At 42.7% G+C, this 12,982-nt stretch overlaps 1 protein-coding gene across 10 annotated transcripts in view; it reads left to right on the top strand.

Annotated features, from left to right (window-relative positions):
* FGGY (FGGY carbohydrate kinase domain containing) overlaps positions 1 to 12,982 on the top strand; it is a 402,394-nt gene that overhangs the window by 298,999 nt on the left and 90,413 nt on the right. For all 10 annotated transcript variants that reach the window (XR_002831041.1, XR_002831042.1, XM_023759980.1 and 7 more), the window contains one exon: positions 12,701 to 12,775. Coding sequence is in view for 8 of the 10 variants with exons in the window: in XM_023759980.1 (XP_023615748.1) it covers positions 12,701 to 12,775 (75 nt within the window). In the remaining 2 variants the exon portion in view is untranslated. The remainder of the gene's footprint in view (positions 1 to 12,700; positions 12,776 to 12,982) is intronic.

The raw sequence follows: 12,982 nt of genomic DNA on the forward strand, positions 1-12,982 counted from the left end.
CTTACCAAAGACATTTTTGCATGGGGAGATATGCCCAATCATATAGAAAAAAATTATGATAGGTTCACCTTTCTAAAAAGGTTTTGTTTTGTAAATATACTAGTATTTCCTAGATCACCTGATACTTCTCAGCAGTGCTTTCCTTTCGTAACTGCCCTTGTATTAGGCTTACATTTGAAGAGTTGTCATTCCATGAGTTTACATCAGAACGCAAGAAGGTAACTAGATAAGATAGAAAGAAGGAAATTTGGAGCTAAAAAAATCTCCTCCCCCCCCCCCCCAAATCTCTTTCTCAATCCAATTTTGAATGACATCAAAATAATAACCCGGAAACCATCCAGTGTCATGTTACCCTTCAGAACCTACAATGACTACTGTCTCATTCAGTAAATGTTTATTTGGTACCTACTATGTGTCAAGCTCTGCTGTAGATACAGTAAGGCACAACAATTCCTACATTCATGGAGGATGTTTCAAGGAGGGAAGGGGAGTGCTTGATAAAATTTATGCATAGCAACTAGGTTTGTCAAAATAATCCCCAGAGGGCAAGAACCAGGTATGATTTCTTTTGGCTCCTGAAAGATTTCCCTGGGCACATACTAAATGTGTAATATGTACTTATTGATAATTGGTAGTCAACATAGACATAACAAAGAGATCATTTATTTCTATAAAAATTATACATATGAGCAATTTGTTAATACTAAATAGATTAGTTGCTACTCTTATTATTCATGTGATAAATACTTAATACCAATGTTAATGCCCAAGTAAATTGAGGCTCCCATCTTTGTTATAATTGGGAGGACTTTTGTTCATCAATTAATTCTTTTAACAGACACAGGCCCTGTTAGAGGTGGTGGGGGATATAAGAGTAGCCATAATTCCAGCCCTTGGGAATGGGACTGTCTTTGGGGGCAGGCAATATATAAGCAGGCAGTAGGGATACTGGGTCAAGCTCCAGGTGCCACTCAGGGTCCAGGGCCCCCTGGATGCATAGAGGATGATTGCCCAGCCTGATCTCAGTAGTCGGGAAAGGCTTCAGATCAGAGGTGACATTGACACTGAGTGACATGGGGAAGAGGGTTCGGGCTCAGGGAAATCCTAGTAAATGCAGTGTTGTGGGGGGTTCGAGGAGAGCAAAAGGCATAGTGAATGTCTATGATTTGGGGTCCTTGCATCATTATCTTACCACTGATAGGTCACATTTAGCATTAGATCTTGATAACAAAAAAGGAAGACATTTCCTCAGAAAACCACTGGGCACTCCCTCTGCTCCTTCTGCTTCAGCAAGCATCACACTCTCCCAATTCTTTATGCCTCGATGACCTTCATTCATTCAGTCAGTGCTTATTGACCACCTACTGTGAAAAAAAACTGTACCTGTCCCAAGTGCACATGAAAGTGGGGGAGATAATTAGTGTGTGTGTGTGTATACATAATCATCATGCTGTGTGATCCCTGTAATACAGACATCTTGCAAGCTGAAGGAAGTGCTCAGCTAATATCTGACTTTGAATTTTTTCTAAAATGTGGCTTTAGGTCAGAAAGCTCTCATGCAACCTTTCTCAACTCCATTTGAAAATAATGAAGCCCGGCTGGTGTGTCTCAGTGGTTGAGCGTTGACCTATGAACCAGGAGGTCACTGGTTCGATTCCTGATCAGGGCACATGCCCAGGTTGCGGGTTGCGGGCTCAATCCCCAGTAGGGTACCTGCAGGAGGCAGCCCATCAATGATTCTCTCTCATCATTGATGTTTCTCTCTCTCCCTCCCCCTTCCTCTCTGAAGTCAATAAAAATATTTTTAAAAAACATTATAAAAAAAGAAAATAATGAAAATGCAAAAAAAAGCGTAAACTCAAGCTGACTTTGACAATTAAGATGACCCTGAACTAGGAAAACTAAAATTGGCATTCTCAGAGGGAAACTGGGAAGATGTTCCAGAATCTAAAAGATTAAACGTAGCCTGTTTGACAAACATAATAGATGTCATATGAACAAATAAACCACCAGCCGCGCAAGAGTCTGGGCCCCTTTGCCTCCTGCTCCTTAGCTTAAAAATAAATGCAGGGCCCCTTTAAGACTAAACACAGGGCAGTCCTCTGCTGCTGTGGTTAGGGTTTCTTGTTTTGCTTTGTGTTTTGGAAGCAGCAGTGAGTTTAATTTCCCAGAACTCTTCCATAACCCAAATCTTATCTTCCCCTTCAGTTCAGTCCATTCGAAAACTGCCAACCCAAGAAGCCAGCGGGGGCAGGAAGTGTGATTTGGGGTAAATGGTGACGGCCTGCCTGCATGCTGAGGAGCCTGAGTAGATGGTTAACCCGGCAGGGGCAGGGAAACCCTGTGGATTTGGAGGAGGGGGTGTAGTTTTGCTTGTCTATGTCTGTCCTGGGGTTAGAAAGTCAGGCAGGAGTGACCCACCTCTGGCCAACAAATCCACCCCAAGTAACAACTGCTGCCTCTGGGACTTGGCACCTGGCTGTAGATCTGAAGAGCCCCAGCCAAGTTCCAGGGAGAGGGTGGGAGTAAGTCATGTGGACTGAATGCTGGGAAACACTGAATATGGAGAACTCTGGGTAGAATGAATGAAAACAGTGATGAAGTGAATCCATTAGGAAACATATGTTGCATACAAAAAAAAAAAGAAGTACCATTTTGAACACTTAAGGAAATGCCTCTTAAAAATCATTTACAACCCCAAACTAAAAGAAAACATTAAAAACTCCTTGGCATATTCAATAGGATATTTTAAAAGGTATAGCTCAGTGAAATAGGTCAGAAACTTATTAGGATGAAAAGTCAATGGAGTTAGGGAAAAAAAAGGGGAGAATGATAGACAACCAAAAATACAATAGCAGAATTAAAACCTGCATTGAAGGCAACAAAAATCATAGTTTTTACTGAAGAAAATAAGGTGAGGGCTGTCCTAAGATGTAGCATATATTTTAAATTTGTTAGAGAAACTGTTTGAAGGTGGGGGCTCTGCCTTCTTTACTTTTTAAATTGCAACAGTGCCTCGGTCAGAGACAGGCACTGAATAATTGCCTGTGTTTAAGCAATCATTTTCATCTTTATTTGCCAACTGAGGAATGAAAAGTGACTTGCCCGAGGTCCCAATGCCAGGAAATTGCCGAGCTTCAGTAAGCATGAATCCTGACTTTTAAGATGTACACCCCCATGAGGCGGCCTGAAACTCTGGACTCTTAAAAGGAGTCATAACAGCTGCATCACGCGCAGCTTAATTCTGAGCCACACTCCTCAGCCGGGTCCTTGCTCCCCTGTTCTGACCACCAGCCTTCTTGCTCTTTCTCCCATTTTCATCCTTGCCTTGGTCCTTGGATGAACGCTCTGACCCTCTCTCTTCTCAGTAATGGTGCGAGTTTCCTTCCCAACCTCACTGACTCAGATTTCAAAAGTAATCGCCACTCCTGGTTTGACCTGGCTCTCGACCCTTCCACTTTAGGTGCCTACCCTCATCAGCAGGAGCAGGGCACAAGCCAGGCCTCCTTCCACGATGCCTGATAGAATCATTTTCTTTTGTCCTGCTAATAGTTGGCTCCCTGCCATGTGGCTAGCTGTTTTATTTCTCCTTTGGTGATGCTGTACCGACCCACGGAACTAGGCTAAACAGAGATGGCGGTTAGGGGTGGGCTACTTAACAGTATGCTGGACCAAGTAGCCACCTATGTAAATAGTTCCCCTTTCCACTTAATAAATGAGGCATGGGGAGGTAAGGGCTGCGCATGCGATATTTAAACAAAGCAGAAGCTTGGCTAATGGCAATCGATCACTGTCAAAACATTTAACACTGGTAATACTAGGCTCTTTAAAACCAAACCAAAACAAAAATGCTTACTTTTCAAGCAGTGATTTTCAACTGGTGTGCCGCAAGAAATTTTAAAACATGCAATACCTGACTATTTAGTGCGGGCACTGACCTCTTTTCCCTTAGATTGTCAAATAAAAAAATATGACAACGTCTAACACAACAATCACCATCTGGTGTGAGTGACAAAAATTATATCGATTTTTTTTGTCAGATCAGCAAAAAATATATATTTGGTGTGCTGCAGAATTTTAAAAATTCGTTTATGTGTGCCATGAGATGAAAAAGGTTGAAAATCACTGCTTTAAAATAAAGAAACATGACATGGCCAGACATACAGATAGATGAAGCTAAATTCTCACTGTCAGGAATGCTTGCAGGGTGTGTGTGTGTGTGTGTGTGTGTGTGTGTGTGTGTGTGTGTGTGATTGTTTCTATTTTGAACGGTTGGGTGGGTGGTTTTACCCCTGTGAAACAGCCTGGGTTTGAAGTCAGCCCTGTGTTTGCATCCTGGTTTGAGAGTGTATTGGCTGCGTGGTCTCTGAGCTTAACTCGGTGAGGTCAGCGTGCTCAGCCATAAGCAGGAGAGTCACAGGCTCCCTTGTAGCATCACTGTCAGAATCAAATGGTGCACAGATAGCAACAGCCAATGCTTTTGAGTCTGTGGCTCCTTCTTAGTGGCTCTTCCTTGCACGTTTACAAGGTGTTAGCTGGATTAAGTCCTGAGCAGCCTGTCATGAACTGTCCACCTTAGTCCCAGCACCAACTGGACTCACCAGCCATGGAGGTCTTCGCCACAAACAACCTGCGAGATCAGCTGAATCATCGCCTGGCCCATCCCAGTAGCCAAGCTTCCTACGGGGATAGAGATTAGTCTTCTCTGTAGTTAAGTCCTTGGTCCTCCGTTTCTTCATCAATACAACAGGAATCTCAGATTTGGCGAACCTTACAAAACAGCTAGTGCTGTAGGCATTTTGAAAGAGTCCTTTGCTCCTTATGTAGGTGATCATTTTTTAAAATAATTTTATTGATTTCAGGGAGGAAGTGAAAGGGAGACAGAGATAGAAACATCAATGATGAGAGAGAATCATTGATTGACTGCCTTCTGCATACCCCCTACTGGGGATCCAGCCCTCAACCCGGGCATGTGCCCTTGACCAGAATTGAACCCAGGACCCTTCAGTCCACAAGCCAACACTCTTATCTACTGAGCCAAACCAGCTAGGGTAACCATTTTTTATTCTCAAATTAAAATGGCCTCTTCATTTTGATTTTTAAAAATTATTTTCCTGAAATACCCACTCACAGAATTAAATGATCTCAGAGACATATCAGGCCATGAGAACACGCCATGCTCACCATTGGTGGAAACGTGTTTTCTCTGCTTCTCTTTGCAAGTACAGCCTTACCCGGAACGGAAAGTTACTTTCTGGTTCTTTGAAGAGCTGTGATCTCTAATGTAGGCCATATGCTGCTCAGACTGCTGGAAAGGTGAGTGCTGCTCCACAGGTTCTTCAAAGCAAACACAGAGCACGTGTGCATGTGGAAAACAAGGAGGGAGTCGGGAAAGAAGCGTTATGAGATCTGAGCCAGTTCCCAGAGGGCTGAATCCCAGCTAGAGGTGGGCATCACTAAACAGAGTCAGATGTGGATGGAGTCAGCAATGTTTGTTTGCAAGAGCTCAGTGGAAGCCAGAGGTTGTATCCTTGTGGCTTCCTCTGATGGGAATGATGGACTATGGAGAAGCTTTTCAGTGAGACATGGATAAGCCTTGGCAACATGAGGGCTCTTTGGCATAAATTTGTTGATGTTTTTGTTGTGATTTAATATTGTTTTATTTAGCCATTTTTTACATATTATTTTTGCCTATGGACAATTGAATGTGATAACAGCTTAATATCCTCAGTATCATTTAACTGTTTTTCTTTTTTTAAAAAAATATATTTTATTGATTTTTTACAGAGAGGAAGGGAGAGAGATAGAGAGTTAGAAACATCAATGAGAGAGAAACATCGATCAGCCGCCTCCTGCACACCCCGTACTGGGAATATGCCTGCAACCAAGGTACATGCCCTTGACCGGAATCGAACCTGGGACCCTTCAGTCCGAAGGCCGACGCTCTATCCACTGAGCCAAACCAGTTTCGGCTTAACTGTTTTTCTTATCATGTGAGGGGGTTTTGTTTGTTTTTATTTATTTATTTTAAAATATGTTTTTATTGACTTGAGAGAGAGAGGAAGGGAAAGGGGATAAGATATAGAAACATTGATAGGAGAGAATCAATCGTCTATCTCCTGCAGTCCCCCTACTGGGGATCAAGCCTGCAACCCGGGCATGTGCCCTGAATGGGAATCGAACCAGTGACCTTTTGGTACATGGGACTGTCATTCAACCACTAAGCCATACTGGCCAGGCAATTTTTGTTTTTATTGAAGCAACTAATTTCACAGCTGGTATTGTGATTTATAATAGGTAGCATATTTCAGGGACTACAATGTGCCAAGCATCATGGTAGATACTTTACATGCATCATCCACACCTTTCATGACAATTCTGCAAGACCCCCATTTTAAAAAGATGGGTTTTTTTTAATCTTTTCTGTATACACTAAACAAATACAACTGGAAGAGGGCAGTGGATTGTGGACAGAGCTCTTCCCAAGGGAGTACAGAATGAGGAGTGAATCAAGTAGAAATCTGCCAGGAAGTCCCAACAGAGAAATAATGGAAAAGAGCCAAGGCCAGAGGACCAAGGATGGGATCCAAGTTGGTGTGTAATCTTAGGACAGGATTGGATGATAGTAAGGAGGGGCCAGGAGGGGCCAGGACAGTTGACCAGAAGAGCTTTGGGATTCTGGTGCATGACATATTAGCATAACTTAGATTTAGAGCTTCAGAAGCAGAGCAGGCAAAGGTGTGAAGTGCTTGGCATATCTGGCAAACAGCCCATGAACTTGTGCTGTGGGATATTGAGTTCACCAGTAGAAGAAGGTTGTGAGGGACAATGTCAGCCCATCATCTGGTCATTGTGTGTGTGTTACTTTTCTGTTGCTGCTGTAATAAATTACCACAAACGTATAGTCTTAAACATATTTTTCTCCCAGTTCTGTAGGTTAGAAGCCCAGGCTGGCTCAACTGGTTTCTCTGTTCCAGTTTCCACAAGACTATCACCCAGGGCTCTTATTAGCAGGGCTGGGACTAATCTGCTACCAAACTCATTCAAGTTGACCAAATTAGGCTCTGTGCCGTTCCAGGACTGAGGTCCCTGTGTCCTGGCTGACTCATAGGCAGTGGTCCTTACCTTCCAGAGACCACCTGCATTGCTTGGCTCCTTGCCCTCTTCCTCCGCCTTCAAAGCCAGCAATGGCAGACCAAGTCCTTTTCATGCTTTGAATCTCTCTGATTTCCATTTCTGCCTCATTTCTCTTGTCTTCTTCTTCTTCGCCCATATCTCTTGACTGACTCTTCTGCCTTCCTCTTCTGCTTCTAAGAGCTCATATGATTACATTGAGCCCAACTGGGTAACCCAGGATAATCTCCATATTTAGGGTCAACAGGTTGATAACTGGTTCCATCTGCAAAGTCCCTTTACATCAGTGCCTAGGTTAGTGTTTGTCTGAGTGACCAGGATATGGCAAATCTTGCGGGGACATCGTTAGAATTCTGCCTATCACATTGTGTCCACACATTTATTTCCCAAGTCTGGGTGAGTTTCAGGCAATGCCAACTGTCAGCCTCAACTCCTAAGACTTACTGAAACCCATGCATGTTATTGGGGAGACCTGTCCCCGTTCTCTTCCAGGCTGCTGGTGACCTCAGCCCTGTTCTCAATCTCTGTCCTCCCTCCAGAAATTTTCTATAAATCTTTCTCTGATCCTCCTCATTTCCATGCTATTTGTCCATCAGCTCCACCTTCATTAATGACTAAACAAACAGAACATGTGTTCTGTTCCTTGGTATTCTGAAAAGCTTTCAACCAATTCCCCAGAGCCATAGATACCTCATCAAGTTCTGATGACCAATCTCAGCACTGCGAATCCTGTTTCTTGTTTTCTATAATGTTTAGAGATCCCTTGAGAATCTATTTCTAATGCCTCCACTTTATTTTATAATCACTTCAATTCTTTAACAACTAAGAAGGAAAAACTTAGCTAGCTAAATTACTAATACATTTTTTAATGTAAACTATTTTAGGGCTGTGAAGCTATAATTCACAATGCCAAGTTTAGGGCAACTGTTCCCATGCGTTACTGTATATCAAGACCTTGCTGAAAATGCAAATTGCTGGGCCCATACCAAAGGTTCAGTCAATCTGAAGTTGGATCTCAGGAAATCTACATTCAATTCGGATCCCAGGAAAGAGTTCAGTGTTGTGCCTAAGTGGAGGGGGAAGTCCACTGTCTTTCCTATTCACGTAGTGAATACAAGTGTGTAGGTTCATAAGGACTAAGGCTTCTGCAGGGAGTTTTTGCAAGTGAGTCCCCCACTGTCTAATCTCTGGGCACTCATCAGAGACACACTGCTTCTCCATACTCCTGCATGTCTGTACCTCTAGCATTATAACCCTGATGTTGATGATCAGCATACACTTTGCCCTGCCTCTCCCATCCTGTACAGCCACTAGTCTTCAGCAGCCCTCATTAATACCCCGCTGGTGCCCATAGCATGTTGAAGGAGATGCTTTATTGCTTTATTCCAGTTAATAAATGGGATCGAGCCCTTTGTGCATTCAAGAGAAAGGGAAAGGAAATGAACATTTTTAAGTATTGCGTATGCACACATAGTTGGCACTACAAGTGTTGAGCTCTTGTAGACTCAGTACAGCTTGCTGAAAAAGTAAGGTACTTTGAAAATGATATGTAATATTCACATATATTATTGAGATATTCTTATTTTACAAATAAAAAAAGTGAGGCTCAGAGAGGTTACAAAACACACTGCCATACAGCCAGTTAGGGGTTATGTCAAGATGTAATCCCAGGTGTCTTGCTGCAAAGTTTACCATCTTTCCACTCCCCTACACTTCTCTTCTAAGCTTAGAAATCCCCAGATGTACATAAGCATTTTATAACCATTATCTAAGATGTTGAAGTCATCACACGCAGTTTGCATCTCTTTGGCCACCATATACAGCTTTCACACACCTCTAAATAGTAATTATACATGTTTTCTCCTACAGTTCTCATTACACAATAGCCCAAATAAATAAAATGTGCTTACCATTGCAGCTCTCTCCTGGGGATTCCCCATACATTTTGCTGTTTCGCCCAGACATTCAAAATAGGCACATGCACATCTGTAAACATTTCTTCCACTTATGCATTCTTCCCACTTCCTCTTATTGCTGGAACCATTCAGCCTTCATCCAGGGGTGTCAGCTCATCTGCCCTATCCCAGCTGTCTCACTGGTTACAAAGCTGCACCTCCCACGACATATCCCTGGCACTCCCTGGGCACTGCTGCCACCCTCCTACCAACAGCTCCCTTACGGCCCTCTATGGTCTCCCAAGCGGTCCACATGGCAGGCATTCCTTAGAAAGTTCCATTGTGGGCAGTCATTTGACTTTTGCCAAGGCAGGGCTGAGGTTTCTGGTATTTGAGAGAATCAATGGACGTAAGCAGATGCCTTCTAGTGTCTGCACCTGCATGCATATCAGGTGAGATGTCACGGAAGCAGTGTTCCCCTCCCCAGTGGCCCCCACCATAGTAACTTGGCACTGTCGAGAGAAATGTTTTTCAATGAGTCACATCGCAACTCCAGGGCCCCGATGCTAGTGGTGAGGGAATGTGGGAAATGGCTATGGGAGAAGTGTGCTGGCTGACTCCCTTTTGTACTGAGTATCTTCTTCCCAGGAGTAACTTTTTCTCCCTTGGAGGATAGGTATGTTTTATTTGTAGAAAAAAGAAATGCTGTGTCCCCCCATTATGTGTCCCCCTTTTGTCACAGCTCCTATTGAGTTCAAGAGTTAAATGTAGTGCTCATTTCCATTGATTATCTCATTCTCAGTTTCCAAAGAAAATAAACTGTTTTCTCCTTTCTGCCCTATGAGTTCTGAGCTCTTGGAGACACTTGAAATTTAGAGAAGGGTCCATGACATTTTTTTGCTCCAATACCAGTACTTTTTAGAAGTCTTTATGAATATATTCTGGAGATTTAAAAAAAGCTAACTCTGGCAATATCATACTCCTCTCTGTGGGGTCTTACTAATTGGGAAAGATATCAGAACTATTTACATTATCATGTTATTATAAAGGGCGGTGGGATTCCTAATAAATGAATAGAATAGTGCATCTTATATAGGAAATCAAACTTTTCCCCCATCACCATTATAATTTACCCAAGTCTGGGTCAGGATTGACCTATAGGAGAATGTGGGTCTGCCAAGCAGATACGTACCCAGACACGCTGGTGAATTATGACTTGATTCACATCACACTGATGCCCGGGGAGAGGAAACCAGTCCTCTTGGCCTGGCTCTGGAAGAGAGGCTTTCCCAGTAGATGAACAACAGAGACACTAATGAGGCCTGGCCAGTACAGAAGAGAGAGAGAGAGAGAGAGAGATTACATTAAGGACTAGTGACCTTTACCCAGGACCGTGGCTTGTCATGGCGCTGGTTACTTATACAAGCTGTTGGTTGGGGGGCGGCGGCGGGGCGGGGAGAATGACAGGCTGACATCCTGTTCACTCTGCTCCCTTTTAGAAATCACTCTCCCAGATGGCATGCCTTGTGTATTTAATTCATCTGAAGGGGGCACCATTTTTCTAATTTACACAAAGGTTCCTCACGTGCTACAGAGACCCTACTTTCACTCCAATCTTAGGTAAACCACTCCTCCCATGAGGAATGGTAAGTATAGAGGTTGGGGGTGTTGAGGGCATGGAGTGAGCAACTATACATGATCTTCCAGTGTTCTGTCTTGGGACATGGAGCAAATGTCTTGTCCCCTCTGAATATATGAGGGGTCGAGGTAGTAAATATTTTCCTCTCCTAATTGCATAGTGACAGAAGGATAGGATATTAGGAGAGAGTAGTATATGAAAGGAAGAGAGAGCATTGGATTGTCACAAATTCACACATTCAACAAGCATTAACCTAGCATCTACAGTGCTAGGCATTGGAAGTACTGTGGTGAATAACACAAGCAGTCTTTCAGAATACTTAGGTTTGGGTTTCTATTTTTCTATTCTCTGTGTGCTTTTAGGCAAATTATTTCCTCAGGAAGATTCTGAAATGAACTTCTATATTATCAGCATTGTTTATGTTCTCTCCTAGTTCAAACGTGCTTAATGTCTGCTTAGGTCTCTGGGGAGTTTCATGAGAGATGACCCTTCACAGAGTTCCTGGCTTGAGAGTTCCTCTCCCCAGAGTTCCTCTTTGGTCTCTCCTTCAAACCTTAATGCTCCTCTCATTTAAAATCAAAGCCATTTTTTTCTCATCTAGCTGCCCAGTTACTTGCCAAGAATAACTACCAGCAGGGATCCCTGTATTGACAGACTGAGTTGAGTACTCAGAATAGCTGGAGCACAGGATGCTAAGTGAGGAAGGACAAGTTCAGGTGCCATAGTAGTGAGCAGGGGCAAGTCCGGGAAGACGCACATAAGATAGCGAAGACATTTCTGCTTCAAAACCAGGGTAAGAGGTAGAATGTTTAACAAGGAGTATCATGACGAAATTTACATTTGAGAATAATTATTAGCTCTGTGGTAGAGAGATCTGCCCAGGGGCTAATTCAGCAAGCAGGAGGGACATAATGGTGGCCTGGTTTAAGGAAGTGAGAGACAGGATGAAGAAAAGGGAGGGATGCAAAAAATGGAGGGGGATCAAATATGCAAGACTTGGAGACTGGTTAAATATGGGAAGGCAGAGGAAAGTCAGGGAAGAGTGCTCCCTATTTTCTGGTTTCTGATTTGAGTAACAGAGCGGTGTCTGTGCCCTGCCAACAGGCCAATACTGGCCCCTTACTTCCACGGTCGGGGGTGGAATCTGGAGAGATGAAGGGAAGGTGGACCACTCCGCTCTTGTATTATAATGCAAGATGCATGTCACCACCTTGTTGAACTCTAGACCATGCCCCTGTAGGTTTTGAGTAAATGCATGTTACGTGAATTAATTTTTGTAATGTGAAAATATAAAGTGAACTCTGGTATCAATGCCCACAAACTTCACACTAGGTTTGACGGAACCAGCAGTCTTAACCCTCTAAAAAGGTCCCAAGAGGACACCTCAATGAAGGGGAAATATGAAAGTGGGATGGTGAACGAGTCTCAAAGGCGTTCAAACCCAGCATCCTGTTCAGTTCTGGAATCTCTCAGAGATTGACACGTTCCATATAAGCATGTGGTTCCGATTGACTTTAATGGGATTCCCTTGAAAACCACAGATTCTAAATTATCCCCTAGTAGGTATAACATTTATAGGAGACATATTATTTTACCCTGAATATCCGTTGGATGCTGTTACACTGAATCCTGACAGTAGCAGAACTTGGAATAAGATCAACTTTTATGAGAATGACACTGCTACTTGTTATTGCTTTCTGTAAGCCAAAGATGTGTGTAATAAGATTTTTTTTAAAGAAGAGGAAAGGAATTTCATTCCATGCTCAGAAATACCAAACACAATCTTCCTATAGTATTTGTTTTGTTTTTGTTTAATTCAAGACAAGGCATTTCTGGAGAAGAAGGGATAGTTTTTCCCGGTCTGGAGATTAAACAATTTAGTAGTTATTTCACATTCAGCTCACAAAAAAGGGATTTGCATATGAACTTGTTTCAGCAAGAAAACACATCTGAATGTGTTTCGTGGGAATTAACTCTATCCATGGCAGCTCCTTTTGGCCATCATCTTCTTTTTTTGTTTTCATCTCTGCAGGTCACCGGATTGAAACTATCTCAGGACCTCGATGATCTTGCCATTCTCTATCTGGCCACAGTTCAAGCCATTGCTGTAAGACACTTTAATGCAATTTTTATTTCTTTTAATGTTATTGAGAAAATATAAGGAAGGGAAAATAATTTATAGTATTTATTGAAAAAAATTCTGCATATAAGTGGACCAGCGCAGTTCAAACCCATATTGTTCAAGGGTCAACTGTATTTCACTATACATATAAAAAACATACATTTTTTAAATCATTTATTTTTCAATTACAGT

This window comes from Myotis lucifugus, unplaced genomic scaffold, assembly GCF_000147115.1.
Source record: "Myotis lucifugus unplaced genomic scaffold, Myoluc2.0 scaffold_168, whole genome shotgun sequence".
Lineage (NCBI taxonomy): Eukaryota > Metazoa > Chordata > Mammalia > Chiroptera > Vespertilionidae > Myotis > Myotis lucifugus.